General features: G+C 52.6%; 9 protein-coding genes across 9 annotated transcripts; 5 read left to right on the plus strand and 4 right to left on the minus strand.

The window, feature by feature from the left end:
- Positions 1-608: 608 nt before the first annotated feature.
- CORC01_03076 (DNA photolyase) lies at positions 609-2,629 on the plus strand (the record flags this gene model as incomplete). Its single annotated transcript, XM_022614726.1, has 2 exons — positions 609-2,014; positions 2,080-2,629. The coding sequence occupies 2 exons, from the start codon at positions 609-611 to the stop codon at positions 2,627-2,629; spliced, it is 1,956 nt and encodes a 651-aa protein (XP_022478728.1).
- Positions 2,630-4,171: 1,542 nt separating this feature from the next.
- CORC01_03077 (cellulase) lies at positions 4,172-5,419 on the plus strand (the record flags this gene model as incomplete). Its single annotated transcript, XM_022614727.1, has 2 exons — positions 4,172-4,558; positions 4,616-5,419. The coding sequence occupies 2 exons, from the start codon at positions 4,172-4,174 to the stop codon at positions 5,417-5,419; spliced, it is 1,191 nt and encodes a 396-aa protein (XP_022478729.1).
- A 1,238-nt stretch (positions 5,420-6,657) lies between these two features.
- On the minus strand, positions 6,658-7,583 carry CORC01_03078 (aflatoxin biosynthesis ketoreductase nor-1; the record flags this gene model as incomplete). The annotated part of the gene is made up of 4 exons (XM_022614728.1): positions 6,658-6,732; positions 6,797-6,896; positions 6,949-6,999; positions 7,072-7,583. The coding sequence occupies 4 exons, from the start codon at positions 7,581-7,583 to the stop codon at positions 6,658-6,660; spliced, it is 738 nt and encodes a 245-aa protein (XP_022478730.1).
- A 921-nt stretch (positions 7,584-8,504) lies between these two features.
- Positions 8,505-9,674, minus strand: CORC01_03079 (beta-lactamase; the record flags this gene model as incomplete). Its single annotated transcript, XM_022614729.1, has 1 exon — positions 8,505-9,674. The coding sequence occupies one exon, from the start codon at positions 9,672-9,674 to the stop codon at positions 8,505-8,507; it is 1,170 nt and encodes a 389-aa protein (XP_022478731.1).
- Positions 9,675-10,641: 967 nt separating this feature from the next.
- CORC01_03080 (trichothecene 3-O-acetyltransferase) lies at positions 10,642-11,973 on the plus strand (the record flags this gene model as incomplete). Its single annotated transcript, XM_022614730.1, has 1 exon — positions 10,642-11,973. The coding sequence occupies one exon, from the start codon at positions 10,642-10,644 to the stop codon at positions 11,971-11,973; it is 1,332 nt and encodes a 443-aa protein (XP_022478732.1).
- Positions 11,974-12,636: 663 nt separating this feature from the next.
- CORC01_03081 (uncharacterized protein) lies at positions 12,637-14,443 on the minus strand (the record flags this gene model as incomplete). The annotated part of the gene is made up of 2 exons (XM_022614731.1): positions 12,637-13,986; positions 14,045-14,443. The coding sequence occupies 2 exons, from the start codon at positions 14,441-14,443 to the stop codon at positions 12,637-12,639; spliced, it is 1,749 nt and encodes a 582-aa protein (XP_022478733.1).
- Positions 14,444-14,668: 225 nt separating this feature from the next.
- CORC01_03082 (uncharacterized protein) lies at positions 14,669-15,899 on the plus strand (the record flags this gene model as incomplete). The annotated part of the gene is made up of 3 exons (XM_022614732.1): positions 14,669-15,035; positions 15,110-15,649; positions 15,823-15,899. The coding sequence occupies 3 exons, from the start codon at positions 14,669-14,671 to the stop codon at positions 15,897-15,899; spliced, it is 984 nt and encodes a 327-aa protein (XP_022478734.1).
- Positions 15,900-17,469: 1,570 nt separating this feature from the next.
- On the plus strand, positions 17,470-19,015 carry CORC01_03083 (FAD binding domain-containing protein; the record flags this gene model as incomplete). The annotated part of the gene is made up of 2 exons (XM_022614733.1): positions 17,470-17,963; positions 18,019-19,015. The coding sequence occupies 2 exons, from the start codon at positions 17,470-17,472 to the stop codon at positions 19,013-19,015; spliced, it is 1,491 nt and encodes a 496-aa protein (XP_022478735.1).
- A 135-nt stretch (positions 19,016-19,150) lies between these two features.
- On the minus strand, positions 19,151-20,453 carry CORC01_03084 (uncharacterized protein; the record flags this gene model as incomplete). Its single annotated transcript, XM_022614734.1, has 3 exons — positions 19,151-19,414; positions 19,500-19,819; positions 20,051-20,453. 3 exons carry the CDS (start codon positions 20,451-20,453, stop codon positions 19,151-19,153), a joined length of 987 nt encoding a protein of 328 aa, XP_022478736.1.
- Positions 20,454-21,336: the final 883 nt, after the last annotated feature.

Below are 21,336 nucleotides of genomic sequence, written 5' to 3' on the forward strand. Positions count from 1 at the left end.
GAAGTCGCAAGTTGTGACGATCTCGACGTCGCCAGTTGCCTTGCGACATGAAAGAAGCTTATCGGACACTGCGTTACGGGGCTAGCTCTTATCGCCATGTGACATGCGAATGCTGCGTGGGTCCGGCTGATCTCCGGGTCCCTTGGTCCCTCTTCTGGCACAGTACGTACCTGCATGGTGCTTGGCAATGCTTGGCCCTACCTTAAGGTACTATAGTAGGTAGTTGAGCTCACCGAAGACCAGTTTAGCATACGGAGCCCCTCACTCGTCCCTCACCGCGAGCCGCACGGGCGGTTCCGGAGAGCCAGTCAGCTTGGCTCCTTGCAGTCAATGCCCCCATAATGGACTCAATCGGGCGGGCCCCCCGCTAATCCAGGGCCCTGGGACGCTAGAGCTGATGCATGTCCAGATCTCCCGATTTCAGGAACATGATGACGCACAAGACATCGGCCGATCGTGGACCAGTCTCTAGCTGGATCCCATCGATCCCCATTCCGCAAGCTGAAGAGCTTGATGGGAGGGCCGATGGAAGTTAGTACTATGCAATAATCAAACAGCCAATTCAGAATTCGTCTTATGATTGGGAACACCTCGCTTTTCGACTCTCTATGCTCCTGTGTCGCGTCTTGCTCCCCGGCAACGCGCACTTACCTTTCGCTGCTCCGGCTCCTCCTCCCTTCGCCTCGTCCTCCACCTTGCGTTTCGCCTCGCTCTTTTCCCAGGTCTGCATTTCTCACCAGCCGAACCCAAACCACTTCCCAATAGCGTACTCCCGCTATTTTACCACGATGCCACCCAAGCAGAAGCGCAAGGCGGCACCCGCCGCGGAATCCAGCGACTCTGGAAGAAAGAGAACAAAGACCGAGCAAAACGGAGGAGATGCCTTGCGCAAGCCGCACCCTTTCCACGAGGACGCCGAGAAGCATGGAATCGTCCTCCGGAAGTTCTATCCGCACGAAATGAGCAATGACCGAGCACGCGCCTACAACGAGAACGAGCTTCCCAGACCCATCGAGGAGCTCACATCCGCCTTGGAGCAGACTTCCAAAACCAGGAAGGCCGTCGAGACAAAGAATGCCGTCGTCCACTGGTTCAAGATGGATCTCCGGACGACAGACAACAGATCGTTGTCTTTGGCAAGCGAAAAGGCCAAGGAGGCAGGGGTTCCGCTGATCGCCATGTTCATTGTCAGCCCCCAGGACTATGAGGCTCATCTAACGGCCCCCATCCGCATCGACTTCATGCTCAGGACTCTGCATGTTCTGAGAAAGGACCTCGCCAAATTAGATATCCCACTCTATGTCGAGACCGTTGAGAAGCGCAAGACGATTCCCGACAGAATCGCCGAGCTCATGGATCAGTGGGGCGCCAGCCACTTGTTTGCCAATATGGAGTACGAAGTGGACGAGCTTCGACGCGAGGGAAAGATGGTCCGCATGTTTGCCGACAAAGGACTCTCGTATGAGGTGCTGCACGACACGTGCGTTGTTCCTCCCGGGCAATTGACCAGCGGAGCAGGCAAACAGTACGCCGTCTATTCGCCTTGGTTCCGGGCCTGGGTCCGGCACGTCCACGAGAACCTTGACCTGCTGGAGCTATACGATCCGCCCGCGAAGAACCCGCCCAGCGCCAGGGAGAACTACAGCAATTTGTTTGACACGGAGATCCCGGAGGAGATTGTGGATCGGACGCTCGATGACGACCAGAAGAAGCGCTTCCGCGCCTTCTTTCCGGCAGGGGAACACGAGGCACGAAGCCGTCTGGAGAAGTTCTGCGAGGAAAAGGTTGGCCAGTATCACAACAAACGCAACATCCCTCACGATGCTGGGACCTCGAACTTGTCAGTGCATCTTGCCAGTGGGACCATCAGTTCGAGAACATGCGTGCGTCACGCCCGGGACCGCAACAAGACGAAGAAGCTGGACGCGGGCAACGAGGGGATCCGCGTCTGGATTAGCGAGGTGGCATGGCGAGACTTTTACAAGCACGTCTTGGTAAATTGGCCATACGTGTGGTATGTCGGATAAGGTTCCCCTTGCGTCGCAATATGAGCCATGATCACTAACGAGCCCAACCCAGCATGAACAAGCCTTTCAAGCCCGAATACGCAAACATCGAATGGTCCTACGATATGGACGACTTCAAGGCCTGGAAAGAGGGCAAGACCGGCTTCCCCATTGTGGACGCTGCGATGCGCCAGATGGTCCACATGGGCTGGATGCATAACCGATGTCGCATGATCGTCGCCTGCTTCCTGGCCAAGGATCTTCTCATTGACTGGCGCATGGGAGAGCGGGTGTTTATGGAAACCCTCATTGATGGCGACTTCGCCTCCAACAATGGTGGCTGGGGTTTCTCTGCCAGCGTCGGCGTCGATCCCCAGCCTTACTTCCGCATTTTCAACCCGCTCCTTCAGAGCGAGAAGTTTGACGCCGACGGGGACTACATTCGCAAGTGGGTGCCTGAGCTGAAGGGCATCAAGGGCAAGGCCATTCATGCTCCATACGATCGCGGTGCTGGCGCTCAGGCGAAAAAGGCAGGCTACCCTGAGCCAATGGTTGAACACAAGGGATGTCGTGAGCGGGCGCTCTCGGCATACAAGGCCGGCCTAGGAAGGACTGACTTGTGAGCATTTACTCTTTGACTAATCGGGTTTGAAGAGCAGGTCTATGTAGGTAGGTTAGTATCGCAAGTGCTGTTGGAGTTTAAAAGCAAGGCATGATATCGAACAGGGTGATATTGGGGCAGTATGAATCCCTTCGTGAATGCCCGCCCTACCAGTACCTGTCCTCGAGACTACAACATCCTTGGTCACAATGTAAGAGATGTCACCCGTTTGACCACTAGCCATCTAAACGACATATATGACAAAATCTCTGCAATAAAGAAACTATGATAGAGTAGAACGATGCTGCCTACCTCGAAGCGCGCTGGCCGTCCTGAGATGAGGAAAAGATCAGCAAGTATACATTTCCCTCCTGCTTATCTTGCGCTTGTCCCGAGTAAATGCTCTATTAACGCTTTCTCTCTTCCGAATAGAAGGCTATAATACAGCACTATGTCTGCGAATTCAAGTGTTGTTTTCCGGTGTCCTGTTTCGCAAGTGGCCATATACATCCTCATCGCCTTTTAGAGGCCAAACACAAGTCTGAGACTATGTGCGTTCAAGAGGGATCTTCCGTCGCACAGATCTACGACAGTCTCGGCAGTACTGTTCCGTCACCTGCATCTGGCATTGATGGAAAGACATTGTTCAAGTAGCTGTTGGCGGTTCCGCCAAGATGCCAAGCCATGAAGTTTCCGAAGGCTTGCAGCAGGTTACGCAAGTCAGTACAAAACTCTCGACCACATCGCCAAATAATCTACAACTCCAGACTCGGCGCCAACTTCTTCAGTCTTGTGTTTATAGTATTGTGCTAAATGTGGATGAACAGAATTCGAGGCAGGACGGAGACGTACCGACGAGCCGTGACGGGAGCTCCCAGCGGCGGGAACCGGGCCTTCTTACCCCTTGTGCCCACTCTCAACTTCATTAAAGTCGGATTCGTCACTGGTGGGTTCGTGAATGAGGATTCGTCATATTGTGCGTTACCGAAAATTGCTCGAGTCGTAGTCATGTGCTGTAAAGTGCGTTCCGATGGCCCGATGCAACCCCGGAGCCAGCTACTCCGGCTCGACCTCCCGTCTAAAATCACAACTTTTCCGACATTGCAGCACCTGTTCTTCCACTTTAGGAAATGAAACACATTCTTACTGGTACCATGTAGTCGCATTTCTTCAAGGTCACCTGCTCAACCCCCCGGATTGTGTGATTCCAGTGAGCCGGTCCGACGTTGCTGTCGTCCTCACCAAGGCTTGATGGCACCTGCGGCTCTATACATGCCGGCCCCCAAGGAGAAACACACTGGGGACCCTTGTCTATATCCTTCTCCTCAGAAAGCACCTGCGATCCTACGGGGGTTCGTGAACTCGATGGCGAAAGGGGAAAGGTGCAACGGAATAGAGGGCCCTATGGGCCGAGGGAACTGACTCTAAGGATTAACGGAAGCATGGTCGAAAACATGCCCATTCAGTTTTCAGACGTATAAGAAGGCGAGCAAGGCCAAGGGCTGAGACATACCTTTGATTCTCTATCCAGATACCCAAGAGAAGAGAATCCACGCAGCTCACCATGAAGTATCTTGTATCTCTCGGAGCCCTCATCGGCGCGGTCTCTGCTCAGGCCGGCCCCTGGGCGCAGTGCGGTGGATCTGGCTGGACGGGTGCCACGACCTGTGTATCGGGGTACATCTGCATTATTTCAAACCAATGGTACAGCCAGTGTCTCCCCGGCTCCGCCACGCCCTCGGCTTCGACGACGCTGGTCACGGCTTCGACGACGCTGGTCACGAAGACGACTTCCACCGCCAGTCCCACCGCTACATCGACTCCTCCCCCTGTCAACTCTCTCGGCTGGAAGTGGTTCGGTGTTAACGAGGCCGGCGGCGAGTTTGGAGAGAAGACGCTCCCTGGTACCTGGGGCACGGATTTCATCTTCCCCGATCCGTCTACTATCACGGTGAGTTTTCCACGTCACCTACCTCGGTAATACTCCGCAAGACTTACAAGCAAGCAGACCCTTCGCGGCCAGGGCTATAACACCTTCCGCGTACAGTTCAAGATGGAGCGCATGACTCCCAATTCCCTGACGGCCGGCTTCAACACCGCATACCTGCAAAACCTCACAAACGTCATCAACCACATTACCTCGAGCGGAGGCTGGGCTATCCTGGACCCCCACAACTACGGCCGCTTCTACGACAACATCATCACCGACACAGGTGCCTTCCAGACGTGGTGGAAGAGCTTTGCTACTCAGTTTAAGAGTAACGATCACGTCATCTTTGACACGAACAACGAGTATAACACCATGGACCAAACCTTGGTCCTCAACCTGAACCAGGCCGCCATTGACGGTATCCGCGCCGCAGGGGCAACCCAGTACATCTTTGTCGAAGGAAACCAGTGGTCCGGCGCCTGGTCGTGGCTCACGGTCAACGACAACATGAAGGCCCTCACGGACCCGCAGAACAAGATCGTCTACGAAATGCACCAGTACCTCGACTCGGACAGCTCCGGCACCTCCACGGCGTGTGTATCGACGACGATTGGTGTCGAGAGGGTCACCGCGGCCACGAATTGGCTGCGCCAGAATGGCAAGATTGGCTTCTTGGGCGAGTTCGCCGGCGGCGCCAACAGCCAGTGCCAGACTGCCGTCAAGGGCATGCTCGACTACCTCAAGGCCAACTCGGACGTGTGGACTGGGGCAGCATGGTGGGCCGCCGGGCCATGGTGGAATAATTACATCTACGGCTTTGAGCCCCCGTCCGGCACGGGCTACACCTATTACAACTCCCTGCTCAAGGGGTATGCTGCGTAAGGGGGTGGGAGATGTGGCGCACCGTCGAGTGTGTCGCGGGTCGAGAAAGGTGCTTTGGGATGGGTTAAACTGATTTTCAGGTTATGCTGATATCTATACTTCGCTGTAAATATTCATTTCGTATATACTATCCATTCTCACAATTACATGATCAAAGCCGACCTCAAAATGGGAACCTGAGAGCTTGCTATGGTCTTCGGGTGCCAGGATGCTTGACGTGCTATCACTTTCGGTTCAGCTTAGAAGATATGATGTGTGGGATCAAGCAGACTAAACTCGTAGAGCTACTATTACTAAGTCCCGATGCCCCCGATGCCTGGCATCGCCAATGGTGCGACCGGTGGATCGGCCCCACAGGCGGCGGAGGAGTGGATAACCTCCGGAGCATTCCCAGATGGACCTGCTCTGACAGTTGAGCTGTCATCATGATTTCACTCGTTTGAATTAACAACACTGAATAAAGGTAGAATCTGAATGCCGCAAAGCCTGAAAACATCATTGATGCCTTCGGCAATGTGTTTACGAAACATCAGTGAGATGAGATTTCGAGTATTCTGGAGCTCATGATATTTATTGCGGACGAGATGGCATCCCTGGGAAAAAGGTTGGAAGAGGAGGATAAGAAAAACATGGTGATTTGTGTTTATTTACTTTATATGTTCGTGACTTTTGCTGACGTATCCAATTTCCCGTCGCAGAATGCCCTCGAACTGATCAAGGGTCTGCCAGAAGAATTTCAAACCACAAGGTTGCTTTCGAAGGCGACCAATGGGCGAGTTGCTCACCTGCGCCACCAGTCTTCAGATTGATCTGCAGATACGTAATCCATTGGTTCAAAAGGAAGTGTTGGAAGTTTTGGGCATGTGGCAAGTTAGGAAATCCGAAGCCCCTGCATAATCTTGCTCAGAAGCACAATAAGGCTCCGTTGACGAAGTAAGATGGGTCATCGTTGATTCCATTTCATAGGTAGTCCCATAATGGCACGTAGTATTTTCGATGCGCACCCTGCGCGATGAGTTTAGACTACACGGCTCTATTGTAATTATGTGTATCATCCACTGGAGCACCTTGCTTTGGCCATGGAGTCCACGTACAATAAGCCTCAGTGCCTGAAAGATCATTCTGGAATCTATTTGCGACCTTGCAAGTACCGAATTTCGAATAAAATCCTCTCAAATCACAGTTCTCTGTTTCGCGGGGGGAAATTTTGGCGTGCTAGGTTCGCTTGTGAACGCGAATCACCAGGGGATCTCCTGACCGGTGATGACGTTGATAAATTTGCCCGACGTATTGTCACGGGTTGCGTTATCAATCTATTAACAATTCAATCAGTCAGCCAAATTAAAAAGGGATTAGAAGAAATGCAAGGTAGCTCACCAACTGCACCGTCTTCAAAGTGCTCTCTTCGATTGTATGCGGTGCTTCTTTGAGTCCCACCATCTGGGCACCGATGTTACCCATGTCCGTTTGGACGTGGCTAAGTCTAGTGTCAGCATATTCTCGCCGCCTCAATTTCTGGAGTGACTTACCCGGGGTGAATGGCAAAAGCGACCAAAGATGGATTGCCAGCGTGGATGGCCCTGATTTGAACGAATTGTAAGCCATCTGATCTCTGAAGCCCGTCTCCCACCCAACGTCGCATAATGACCTACACGGTAAACCAATCTTGAGCGGCCTTGGACACACCGTACGCACCGGCGTAAAACGCCATGTACTTTTCGCAGTTGGTGATGGATCCAGCACCGCTGGACACCGATACCCATTTGGGCGAAGCGGACTTGTCGAGAAGCGGTTTGAACGCCTGGAAGAGACGGATGGGCCCCAGAGTGTTGACCTGCAAGGCCCCCTCCACGGTCTCAATTTCGGCGGTGTCCAACTTCTTGGGAGGCAGCGGACCCATGCCGGCGTTGGCTATGATGAGGTCTACATGCCCAACTCCAGCTGTCTCGACGTCCTTGAGGGCCTGTAGCGGATCGGTTGGTGAACTGCTGTCGATGCCCACGAGAAGAAGCCGCGAGCCTTCTGCCTTGGGTAGTTTGTCTAGGTCTTGCGATGCTGGGGCCTTGGTGTCGCGTACGCTGCCGATGACCGTGTGATTCGGCCGGGCAAGGTACTTTTCCAACAGCCCCTTGCCAATACCTAATGGGTTGGTTAGATGCGACATGTTGAAACCCCGTATCGAGATACGGCATCAAGATGGGGAGGTCAACTCGCCTTTATTGACTCCGGTAATGAGAACAACAGTTGCTGCAGACATATTTCCGTCTTCGTTGAAATTTCGAAACTGATGAGACTTTTAAATCTAGAAGCTCAGAGTGTCCAGCGTGAGATGAGAGTGAAGGAAGCCAAGATGCTGAGCGTACTGTATGCAATCTGAGTGAGGTCAGGTCTCATGTGACGACGGAAGCCCTTTTATTAGTCTCTTTATAACATGTTGAAGCACTTACAAACCGTTTGAAGCCACCAAAACAAAAGATTTGTTCTAGTCCCCTCTTGGACAAGTGTCGTTTGGTTCCGGAGTAAATTGCTGCCTAAGGTACGTAGTGAGGGGGAGGACGGCTGGTTGGTTGTTGGCTGATAATGCGGCATCGGAATACTTGCTGCCTGTTTATCTGAAAGCATACACGAACCAGTCGCGTTGGGGAAATGTTCGAATTATGCGGGTCCACAAACAGTCCGTCGATGTGTTAATGGCGCACATCAGTGGATTAATGCTGCATGGCATATGCGGTGGATGTCAGTCCGGCTCACGGCTAAAATCTGGGCCCACCAAGTACACATCAAACAATGCGGAACTCATGCTGATTCTGTTGATCAGCCAATTGCAATTACTTGAATGATATCAAGAAGCTTATTCCAAAACTTCTGCCTACTGAGAGCGGGGCATGAGGAGCTAAGTCTCACTGAGGCAACAATCTTGACGCATTCCTGGCCCTCACCCTTGCAAAAACATTGACCATGATTACTAAATCCGTAGAAGGATGGTCCGAGTGATTGGTATCGTAGGTAATGCGATAAGTTCTAGTGCATCATCTTCGATTCGGGGTCAAACGATCATGGCTTTGCGGAGCTTCATAATAAAATCTCACTCATCCTCCAATGCCTTGTAAATGGCCTTGATATAAGACCTTACAGCAGTGTTTCCCAAGCCCGTCATGGACATCTTATTCATCACATATGTGATGGTGAGTTTCCTGTCCAGATCCATGACAACGAACGAACCGCCAAGGCCTCCCCAGAAACAAACACGTCCGTTGGGCAGGAAGTCAGAAACGGTTGTACCGCCCTCGCCCGTGATGCCAAATCCGACACCAAAGCGAATGGGCGCGCCAATGACAAGGTCAATCCCGTTGGACTGTTGCTCAAAGATGAGGTTGATAGTCTCCTGTGAGAGCAGACGTTTGCCGTCCACGATGCCACCGAGACTGAGTGTCGAGAGGATCCGCATGAGTGCGCGGGCGTTGGCGTGCCCGCTCCCTGCGAGAATGTCGCCACGGCGCCAGGCAGGGCCGTTGCCAAAGTCCGATGGAAAGGGCGGGGGGTTCATGGTTTTGAACGTGATGGAACCCGGCTGGGGACCCATGCCGGGACTGAGGGTAGGCATGGGTGCGGGAATGATATTGGTCGTCCGGAAAAGCTCTTCTTCGGACACGCCAAAGTGGAAGTCTGCATCCAGCGGCTTCACGATCTCGTCCACGACGAAGTCCCTCAACGTTGATCCCGTCGCGCGACGGACGATAGCTGCCAATAGGTGGCCGAATGTGTATGAGTGATATCCAGAAGCGGTACCAGGCTCCCACCACGGCGCTTGCGTAGCTAGCTTTGCTGCGGCCTCGTCGAGGTTGGATATGTCGTCGAAGGAGAGCGGCCCGTCGGCATCCCAGCCAGAGACCCCCGACGTGTGGGAGAGGATATGGCGGATTTCAATGTCTCCTTTGCCGTTGGCGGCGAATTCAGGCCAATGTTTCGAGACCTTGTCATTAATCGACAGGACCTTACGGTCGATGAGGATGAGGACCGCGAGACTGAGAACGGTCTTCGTGGAGGAGAAGATGGTGACAATCGTGTCATCGGCCCATGGCCGGGTGCGTTCCTTGTCCGTGAACCCACCCCACAGGTCTACAACATCTTGGCCATCGATATTCACAGCGATGGCAGCGCCGACTTCTGCCCCTGAGTCGATGTTGTCCTGGAGTTGTTTGCGTACCTGTTGGAATTTGGGGTCGCAAGTGCCGTGTGCTTGTGTCTGTGCCATGATTGCGAAATTGTTGATAGGGAGTGGGTGTAAGACGTGATCGAGCTGAGAGATGAATGGCGGGGCTGGAGTTGCTCAAAAAGCTGATGATGATGAAGGCTGAGCCATTGTGGACATACTGAGATGCCCTCTCGTTATATACTTGAAGACCATTGGTATTCACATTATCGGTTCTTCTTCGTTCCGAACCATCACGGCACTGAAGGCAAGCTTGCAAATCCATAGAGCTTGTTAGCGGAGGTCGTGTCGCATTTGCGGCATCGGCGACCACCCCGCCGACTCGCCGGCCGTCGGAGCGGCGCCTGGCGCCTGAGATGTCGGTGCTTCAGCCGCCGACTCGCCGGGTGTGCGTGAGACCAGGGGCTGAAGAGAGCATCAGCGCCTCTTAGCGAGCTGATTTTTGTCCATATCTCTTGGCTGACTGTCACGACCCCCAGTCTGCGGCGCAGAAAGCCGGGCGCAAGGCATGGGAAGAAGAATCAACTCCCGAGACCTCCCGGAAATAACTTGTACTAGGGTCAGTCAGCCAGGTTGCCATCCGATGGCTGGACGTTTCGTTGCATCTTTTAGCCAAAGGTGAGAAAGCGGCGTAGGTTTGGTGGTGCCTGAGCACTTCAAGGATGTGGATGAATCATTATGAACCAGAAGTGTTCAGAAATAAACGAACCAATCGAATGCTTGCGCCCTTTCTTTTGGGCAGGCTCATCCCCGCTTGGCTACATTGCTGCTGCAGTGACTTCATTCTCGTTCATCCCTACATACTTAATGCTCCATGTTTCTTAGTTCTCAGTAAGCATATAGCCATAACGCTATTGCTCCTTCGTTGACTCTGATTCCAGAGAATATCATCTATATCATCTCCTACAGAGTTTATGTGAATTTCGGCATTCCTAAGGCCTCCTATTTGAGAGTTTTCAGAGCAGCTTCACCAATTACGACCACCATAGCCCAAGTCACAACGAGCAAGATGAACGAACCGATTGAGATCCTCGGCCAGCAGCCAGGTTTGAAAATATACACGCAGATAGCGGTGTGCTTCTCTGTCGAAGATGACCACTCATATGCAAACATCACAAAAACCCTTTCGATCGGTCTCAAGCGGCTTACTGCAAGTTTTCCCTGGGTTGCCGGGCAGATCGTCAATGAGGGCGCAAGCGACGGCAATACGGGCATCTTCAAGATCGCACCACATGAAGCAACCCCGCCCTTCATTATCAAAGATTTACGAACGGATTCATCAGCACCGTCGATGCAGGATATGAAAATTGCAAACTTCCCTTTCAGCATGATAGACGAGAGCATCGTGTGTCCTCGCCCGACTCTGCCGATCGACCCGACGTTGGTGGGGAAACCAGAACCAGTCTTCATCATCCAGGCTACTTTCATCAGGGGCGGGCTCATTCTCGCATTCCTCGGCCACCATCAGGTATTGGATGGCACCGGACAAGGGCAACTCATCAAGCTCTTATCAAAGGCGTGTGAACATGAAGGATTCACCGAAGAAGAAGTAGCAACTGGGAACCTGACACGCCACAACATCATTCCCCTCCTTGAAGGATATAGTGGAGGGCCCGAGACCGATGCGATGATCATTAAGCCATCAACGACGCCATCAAGGGCGCTTGCCACGTGCAGCTGGGCCTATTTTGACTTCTCATCAGCTTCGCTATCAGCCTTGAAGTCATTGGCTTCAGAAACTGTCAAGTCGGGGTACATTACAACAGACGACGCAGTCACCGCGTTCGTCTGGCAGTCCATTTCTCGTATCCGCGCAAAACGTCTGTCGCCCGACGACGAATCCAAGCTCGCCCGAGCCGTAAATGTGCGAGGCTACATGGGAATCCCTCAGACTTTCCCGGGACTCATCCAAAGCATGACGAATAATTCCATGACGATTAAGAACCTTGTCGAAAGGCCCCTCGGGGAAGCGGCATCTCTACTGCGATCGACTGTGGACCCCGAAACCTTGAGTTATGGTGTGCGGGCACTGGCGACGCTCATAGACCAGGCCGTTGATAAGAGCATCTTCTCCTTCACCGGTGCCCTTCGTCTCGATAGGGACTTGGCGTTCAGTTCGTGGGCGAAACTCGACCTTTATGAGCAGGACTTTGGCTTGGAGCTACGGAAGCCAGAGTCGGTTCGACGACCACAGTTTACACCAGTGGAAAGTCTTGGATATCTGCTCCCCAAGGCACCAGATGGAAGCATAGCACTTGCGGTGTGTTTGAGGGACGAGGACATGAAGGAACTGAAGAGAGATGAATTATGGTTGAAATATACCAATTACATAGGAGAGTGATTATTGGGAATTCGAGCCCGGTTTAACGAATTTAAATTTGTATGCCAATCTCCATCTAACGTGAAAAAAGTTTTTAACCTTCATGTACGTAGCAAAAGGGTGAACCATCATGCCCCTTGAGTTGAACGCTTGTCCTATTCGTGGTAATTACTCACACGAGACATGGGGCAAGCACAACGCAGTATTGCGAGTTTTGACCGACTCTCTATATGCGAAAATTTGCATCGATGGTCTTGCGCACTAGCAGTTTGAAGACAAAAAAGGTACTACTCATTTCGCGAGAGCTTGATCCAAAGGACAGTTTTTGGTGATTCAGGATAGCCAATGAGAAGGTTGATTTTTTTCTGGGAGAGACTAAAAAGCGTTGCTCAATAGAAAATAATTCCGTTTGTTAAGTACACATGACACACTGAGCGAAATTGAACGGGAGTGCCGACAAAATTGATTTCAACAGAACACTAACAACCCGCCCCTTGATGAATTATGCAGCGTAATTTCCATCCGGCGCTTGCTGTTCTCGCTCCTCGCTCTAATGCTTTCCCCTTCCGTACTTAGCCAACCACTCTCCAGATTCGAGATGGCATTCATGACGCCCCCGGGCGAGTAGATCATAACAACCGAAGATATCATATAAAGGTACTTATGTATGCGCTCATGGCTCAATCAGAAAGACTCTTCATTCTCCTCGCCGAAATCCAGTACGCCTATCATCTCCTCTAGCACCCCTATCGTGTTGTTGTAAACCGCCTCCTGCAACTCCGGTTTCGTCAAGTCGTAGCCGTGGCCAAAGTCACAACGTAGACACTTTCTTGTAATCTCGCCGTACTGCGGTCCGAGGGAAAAGCGACACCTCGACATCCGCCGGACCCCAACAATGTCGTCGGGCGTCTCGATCTCCAAGCTCTGCCACCTATCAATCTGGAGCAATGCCACGCCGAGGCTGTGCAGGCTGAGGTTATCAACGCCATAGAGCAACTGGTCATAATCCGCCCCCGCAGTCTGGTGGTTCGCTGCCACCTGAATTTCATCCGTTGAGTCTGCTACTTGCCGGCGTGTGTCCTTCTGTGCAAGGCCAACACCGACATGTAGAGTCCCGAGGGTTTCAGACAAATCATCTTGGCTCCGCGAGAAGATAGAGAGATCCTGCAGCCGCCACACGTCATTAAGCCAAGGCGTCGAGTGAAATCTGAGTATCGCCAGAACGAGAGCCCGCGCAAGCTTGAGCTTAGTCACAATAGACACGGAGTCCCATGTTGAAGAATTGAGCATCTGTGAAAGTGATACCGCTTGGTTGCAACAGGCAATATCATGGAGCCTTGGGAAGAACGAGTACCTATAGCCTGGGTCCGTAGTGATGTCGAGGTGGCCGATACACACGGTAGCGGCCTTTTGCGGAAGTGGCTGAGCCCTCTGCGTTAATTCCCAGCAAAAGTCTTTTGTAGAACGAAGATCATAAGATATATGTGACTGAGGGTCTGTTCGTGGAAGGTCGGTGTCGACCTCGATTACTCGGTTGGACGATCTGAGCACATCCTTACCGGTAGGCAGCCTGATAGACGGAAGCTTGGGATGTTCCAGCGCCTGAGACCGCACGACCAGCTCTACCAGTGTGCTGAATCCCGTCTCATGAGCATTGTCCTGGCTGGCGAAAGCAAGGCTAAGCTGGATCTCGTTGCAGATGAGCTCACTTTCGGTAAAGAGCTTGACGAAATGTCTCTCATGGACTGCCTGTCCACAGTTCCAAGCCTCTGACAGCGCTTCATGGAGGGCTTGCGATGCGCGGCGGGTTTTCTGTACGCTTGCCCATTCGTTGGGCGGCGGTGGTCTGCTCTTCACGCGGATTGCCGTCCCCCCTTTCTCAAGATCCAGGATCTGCGTCCTGAGCAAGATGAGGGCCTCGGTCGACTCTTTCAGGTTCGCTATGACTCGGCAGTATTCAGCCTCGTTGATAGCAATCTTGAATCCTTCTTGTACCTTGCGGAGGCGCCGTACGGTGTCCTTTAGCCGTTCGCCCTAAGTTGATATAGTGTTTAGTGAGGCATTTGGTCGGTGGGCAAACCTCGATCCATACCGTCTTCTGTTGGGCATACACAGCCTCAAATTCTTTGCACTGTTCCCGGAGTCCCTCGAGCGCCTCCGAGCACGCCTCTACAGTACACAGGTACGCTTCGCGATTGCTGCCCAGCCATACGGTGATATTTCGGTCCAGGTCTACGTTCATCCATTCGGGGTGATCAGGGTCGTCCAACATTTCATCGACTGCATCATCTCCGCGGTGCGCACGCTGCAGTAGTAACTGACATTCGTTCTTGAAGATCCTCTCCTGGTACGTGAGAATGATCCGGGTTCTCTTGACGACGGTTGAACAGTGCCGGAAGTCACGGAACGTCTTGGAAATGGCCTTGTAGGACTGGAGAACAAATCCAACGATTGGCACTACACCGACGACGCCGAGGGCGAGCTCCGCCATGCTTCATGAGATGTTGTAGAAGTTGCCTGAAGAGAAAGAAGATTCAGACCCTTGCCCGCAAAGAACACCTCCAATCATATGGGGCCTCCGCCTCATCTGCACGGCTGCAGCCTGATCTGGCCCCTATGATTCGTTGTCCGTAGCCAAGAGCGCATTTACCCCTCTTTCTGATCACTTTGCTTCACTATCTTGTCACTCGATGGACAGACCTCATGAGCAGTTCCAATGTCACTGTACCAAGAGAAGGACTCGGTCGAATCGACTCCTGGGCCTGGTGAGAGCGAGCTTACCGCGTCGCGTGTTAGCAAGTGGGATGTCGACGCCTCCGACAAGGACGCCCGGAGTGTCGCAGGCGTTCTCTGCACCGAAACCATCCGAGCATTCAGAGGCATCGTGCGAAATATCGAGCGGCGTGACGACCTCCCTCAAAGTAACCGGCATTGCTTGAAGAAGACCTGTGATACTTTGATCCTGTGGGCCTCAGGATACGGTGTCAATGAAGGAGATCTGGATGAGGCCCTCGCAACATCATGGGTATTGCAGCGGTCTATGCTTGAGTTAATGGTATCCGTTGGTAGTCTGCTTTTGCTCAGTGCGTGTCCTTTTCCCCTAGGTTCCAATGCGTGCGCTCTGCTGACTTTGAAGAACTCATTCCCCTAATATCAGAGCAAGGAATCCCAGGAGATGTCGACCCCTTCGCCCTGAAGACAGCCATTTCTGATGCATCAGGCGTTTTGTCAGAAGGCCTCCAAAGCCATCTTCGCAGGGAAACCGAGAATGATAACGACAGCGACAGCAGCAGTGACTTGTCGGCAACCGAGGGCGACAAGCTCGAATGCATCATACAGGACATCGACCTCTCAGTGCAGTGCCTTCTCGACCTCGGACCTCTCATCAACAGTCAAATAAAAGATCGCAACATCATCGAGGTGCCCCGTTCTGGAGCCGCTGTGGCCACATTTAATCCACATCAGTTCTTCGCCGACATGCTGTCACACCGATACCCGAGAGCAGAAAAGGACATGAGAGACCGACTTGCTAGAGCCAACTTTGACCGCTTTCTCAGGACGAATGAGCTGAGGGCAAAGAATGCTGAGGGTACTCCAACAGAAGATAATGCCGCTGGTTCTACTGAATTCAATGACTCGGGCATCGGAACGTCCATTCACACAGGAGCTCCGTATGCCGCGACACTCATGTCTTACCGTCAGAAGGACAGCCACTCCGTGAAAATTCCACCGTTATCCACAGCCGCAAAGCAGGGGGAGCCTTTTGAATGCGTGGCCTGTGGAGGCAGGGTCTCTTTCAAGAATAATTCTACCTGGAAGTTAGTCGAATTCTTCCGCGATAAAGAATCGAGACTGACGTCATATTCGCAGGGAACATTTATTCCGGGACCTTAGACCCTGGGTTTGCCACGACACTACCTGTCCTCGAGGATGCAAGCCCTTCGTGAGCCGTCAGGAGTGGATCGGTCACCTCTCAAACGGACACAATGTTGACAAAAGTTGCCAACCCAGGTGTCCGTTCTGTCAGGAGATAGTGCAAAAGTTGGACATTGTTGATCATTTGGCGGCGCACCTCGAGGAAATATCACTCTCAGCCCTTCCTGCGACAATCAACTCGGACGAAGATGTATTGGGAGGCGAGCAAGATCATACCACACTTGATGAGTTGGCTTTTGATGGCGATTCCCCCAGGTATCGCTTTCAGACCCGGTGGAGCCAAGTTTTGAGTCCACGCAAGGAGGCTGCGGAGGGTCTATCAACAATTTCGCCCGCAGACCAGCGGACAGTGTCAAAAACGCCCATAGATGGCTGTGTGAGTAGGGCCAGTAAAGATTGGCGTTTTTATACCTGTCCAACGTGTCTCAAGGTATGGTTCAAGTAGCCTTCAGTGCGGACAAAATCAGTAGACTCGCAGATGCTAATGCAACTTACAGATCTACACAAGAAGAGATAATTTAATGCGTCATCAAAACAGACACCACAATGGTTAAGCCTGTGGATTTCCTGGTTGTGGCAGGCGTTTCCATCGCCAAGATCTTCTCGATAGTCACCAGCAAGAACAGTAAGATGCTCTCTCGTCGTAAGCTTGAACAAGCTGATATTAGATATTAGTACGGATACGGGCTTGGCCTCCTAGGAAATACCCGAACTAATTCATTGCAACTAGGCTACAAATCGAAGACTGATGTTTACGTGCCTTTTGGTGAACAACGTATGGGTGGGCGACCCAGTTAGTTACCTTAGGTGTGCTAGTTGCCAATTTAAAACCGAGGAGTGGCTAAGCCTTGCTCGGGGTAGCCCGAATGTATTGAAATGTAGCACTTGGAAGGTGATGATTGATTTGATACATCCGACCATCGAAACGAAGCAGCCATCTTATGAATTGCTCCTGCGCCAGGCTGTACGTCCCGTTCACAGTCTCAAATAGTAGGAAATTATAATCTAACGCGTGTTTTCATATTTGAGCTTCAACGTCTTGCGTCGATTCGCGATCTCTGTGGACTGTGAGGGTTGCTCAAGATAGGTACTTTACCTAGAACCAAGGAATGCGATGTCTGATACAAGGTGGGCTGCGGGCCAGGAGAGCCCGAAACTACGGGCGCCACTTCAGAATGTTTATTTGACTTGCCGTAAATTTGACCACAATTCTGAAAGGACTCAATTGCGATCGGCTTGGCCATGGGCTGCTTCCGTCGATGCGGACAGATCGGTCCTCCAGGCTAAACTACTTGCGACTCTGGCCCCAGACAACCAGACTAGTCACCAACTCTGGACCCGATGCATCTCTGTATGGTCTGGTCTCATCACCAGAAAATCCATACATATAGATTGACCCGTGCAAAGATACTGTGGAGATCGGTTTCAAGTATCAAAGAGGCGTTGAGCGGCCCTATCCGCAGCACCAGAAACAGGCGTCGCTTTTATGGCTCGGCAACATATAATAAACCTCCATAGCATGGCGAATAGACCGAAGGAATCCCACCTCACAAGCCAAACTCGTTCACACTCATTGAAATCATGCGGTCCAACATTATTCTTTCCTTAGCGGTTGGCAGCCTTCCCTTGGCCGGATCCAACCCGTTGCCCGAAGCAGCAAGCAAGCCCGGCACATCCAACAACACAGTCCAAGGCTGTCTCAATGCCGCCAAAGCACCGGTTTCCGTGCCCTCATCCTCAGATTGGTCCGACGACATTCGGCCCTACAACTCTCGCTTGCAGTATACTCCGGCCGTCGTCGTAACGGCTACCGACGTCAGCCACGTGCAGGCGGCCGTGAAGTGCGGAGCGCAGTATAATCTCAGGGTCACGGCGCGGGGTGGTGGCCACAGCTACTCCTCCGCAGGGCTCGGTGGTGAAAACGGCCACGTTGTTGTGTGGATGGACGAGATGTACGAGGTCACGTTGAACTCCGATAACACTGCAACTGTTCAGGCGGGCGCGAGGCTCGGCCATATCGCGACGGAGCTGTTTGATCAAGGGGGCCGGGCCATCTCTCATGGCTCATGTCCTGGGTAAGCATTGGAGTACTTGGACCAGCTGAAGAAGAGGCTAACACCTAATCGACAGTGTTGGAATGGGACATGTCTTGCATGGAGGCTTCGGCTTCTCATCTTCAATGTGGGGCCTTGCGGAGGACTGGATCATCGAGGCAACCGTAGTCACGGCCGACGGGAAGATCGTCAAGGCATCGCAGACCCAGAACACGGATCTCTTCTGGGCCCTCCGTGGTGCAGGATCTTCCTTTGGTATCGTCACCGAGTTCAAGTTCAACACCTTTGAAGCTCCCTCCGTCGTCACATGGTTCAAGGTCCCATTCGCCTTGAAAAAGGATAAGCTGGCTTCGGCTCTGGTGGCTCTCCAAAAGTATGCCCAGAACGATAAGCCTCTCGAGTTGAACATGCGGGCCGTCCTCACCCACGACATCACCTCGTTCGACGGTCTCTACTTTGGGACCGCAGACCAGACACGCACCGTGCTCAAGAAGTTCCTGTCCCCGCTGGTTATCGACATTGGTGGCGCCAACATCACCCAGACTGACTGGATCGGTCAGCTGGAGCACTTCGCTGGCGGGACTCTGGACCAGACTGGACCGCAGAGTCTAACGGATACGTTTTACGCGTCAAGTCTCATAACGAAGACGGTCTCGAATGTGGGCTTCTCTGCCTTTGTCGACTACTACCAAAACACGGCAAAGTCGACAAACACTGACTGGTTCGTCTTGATTGATGTCCACGGCGGCAAGACCAAAACAGCTCAGGTCGCGAACTCGGCGACAGCATACGCGCATCGCGATAAGGTATTCATGTGGCAGTTCTACGACTCCTCTGGCTTTTCCACGTACCCTAAGTCCGGGTACAAGTTCCTCGGTAACTGGATGTTGTCCGTCACGGACACGATGGCGAAGAGTGACTGGGGTCGGTACGTCAATTATGCCGACTCTCAGCTCAGCAATGCAGATGCGCAGGATCAGTACTACCGGGATAATCTGGGGCGTTTGAAAACCATCAAGGCTAAATTGGACCCCAAGGGCTTGTTCACCTACCCGCAGGGTGTGGGCTCATAAGTCAAGCGCATAAATGTACCTACTGCCTAGGTTACACACAGGGGTGTGCAGGTGTGTTATTTAATTGAGACAAAAAAGCATCGGTACCAGCATAAACATCAAGTATTGATAGAGATGAATTTCGAGATTAGTATATCAGGAAGTTCTCGTCGGACGTAGTACATAGTCCATGTTCCGGGCCACTCCCCCTAGCCTTTGTGGTTTCTCCGATTTAAAGCTGAGATTAACCTGTGCTATGTGAGCCGGCGATTCATCATTTTCGCTGAAGAACATTGTCAGATCATTGAGCGCGCCATCCCATTCTCCTTCAACTGCCTTCATTCCTCCGGTCGCCAACAGAGCCATGCGCTCCACAGCTTTCATGTGCTTTTCGGCAACTTCAGGTTCTCCAACCAAATTCTTGGATGATGATGTTAGTGTCTTGTGTTTGTACTCTTTTGATGGGCATGTGATCTTGGCCCTTGAGGATATATGGAACTCTTACAGCGTCTGATGCCAAGCAGAGGCTCTTGGCCATGGTGAGGTTACTGATGTTGTTCCCCTCTCTGGTTATTGATGCGTTGAGCTGACGGATGGTCTCCATCTTGTACATCGTCATCATGGGGTCGGAGTAGCCCTGCTCGCGTACGGTGGCAAGGTGTCGCATTGACCAAAGAAGTACCAACGAAAGCATTCCCGGGTCAGAGAGGGCTGACTGCACCCAGTAGGTGGTCATCGTCTTGCAGAATGCAGTCCTTTCGCCTTGCACCATCAATTCCATGTCTGGCAAACGAATCAACTCTAACAACGCCATGCTATGAAGAACTGCATCCCGACAGTGTCAGCCATTGGCCTTGGCCCGATCGAGGAGAGTATTATAAGCTTCCTAAGGTACAGAATGCGGTCCTGTTATATAAGCAACCAGCGGAACGGATCCAAAGGAAGGGGGGGGATCACCCTTTCCCGCAGCCCACCCATTAAGACTCGTGAACACCGTTCCGCAAAATCTGCAAGCTGGTACACATGTTGTGCTAAATCTTCGGGTCGCATACTCACAGTGGTCAAGAAGCCCTTGCTCCTGGATGGTGACCCTCCTAACGAAGGTATTGAATGGATCTGTTCTAGCGGCGCCCAGCATTGATATTGGGCTGTTGGCGAGAAGGGGGGTGTGGCCGGAACGCGAGCCGTTTTTGAGGGTCGTGACAAGCCATGACCTCACAGACTGGATCGACGGGCGAGCCGGGGAGTCTTCTACCAAACCTTGGCCGAGGGAGAGTTGACCACCATGAGGGGGTGTGGTTGACTGCTGATAGGCGGCTACCCGCTGCTGACGGGCCTTTGGATTTCGTGCGGCATGCGATCTGACCTTTTTCTTCCAGGCCTTGGACTCGCTCGGGTGGGTGATGGGTACAAAAAGGAACCCATCCTCCGGGGACCTGCCCTTGCTTGGGGACGGCATCGCGGGCAGGGCATATAGTGCGTCGAGAGAGGGGAGGAGTGACGGCCGGACGTTGGACGAGCCTGGATGGCGTACCCTTCGTACCCTTCCCAATTCACCCTGGCAAGGGAGCGACGGTCTTCGCTACCGAATTGCCAGAAGACGAGAGGAAGCCGCTAATCGAACTGAACCGCAGGGTCGGGACGAGATGGGTGACTTGAACGCGCCTCACTGGCTCAGGAGACGTCCGTGGTGATCTGAGAATAAGGCTTGCATTTGCCTATTCCAGCAAACGCTCGGGTCACAACACACAACGTTCCTGGGGTACGATGAGAGGAGTAGGTAAGACCCTGACTAACGCGAAGGCCGTGTGGCAGAGTCGACAGAAGAGGAGGTCTGGAGGACGCACGAAGCTGACCGTGTCGTCGAAGTCGGGCTATGAATCCCTCTCCGGCCCCTCCTCGTCCTTCGACTTCCTTTGTTTGTTGGTTCTGGCTGTGATGCGGAACTTGACCAATGATATGTCTCATCGTCTCGACCTGATCCCAGCATCAAAGGGCAACCGATGGATAGCGTCAAGACAATCCACGAATCGGAACCTCGGACGATTCAACCGTCCCAGCAATGGTGGAGAATGCCCAGAAAAGCATTATCCCGAATCGGACGAGAACCAGGGAGCAGTAACGGGCCCATCCGAACCCCCACTCACCTTGGCTCTCCGCCCCTCCGTCGGCTTCGGCATCGGTGTGCGGGTTGATTACATGAGCAAACGTGGATAAGTGTCCGAGAAAGGAGACGTAGGCCTTTATGCCTAGCAAATGATACAATGTTACTAGCACAATGAATCCTTCGCGCTGAACGTCATAAGTATAGTGACAAGGAGCGGAATCAAACTCAGTGGTTT

This window comes from Colletotrichum orchidophilum, assembly GCF_001831195.1.
Source record: "Colletotrichum orchidophilum strain IMI 309357 chromosome Unknown Scaffold_18.1, whole genome shotgun sequence".
Classification (NCBI taxonomy): domain Eukaryota; kingdom Fungi; phylum Ascomycota; class Sordariomycetes; order Glomerellales; family Glomerellaceae; genus Colletotrichum; species Colletotrichum orchidophilum.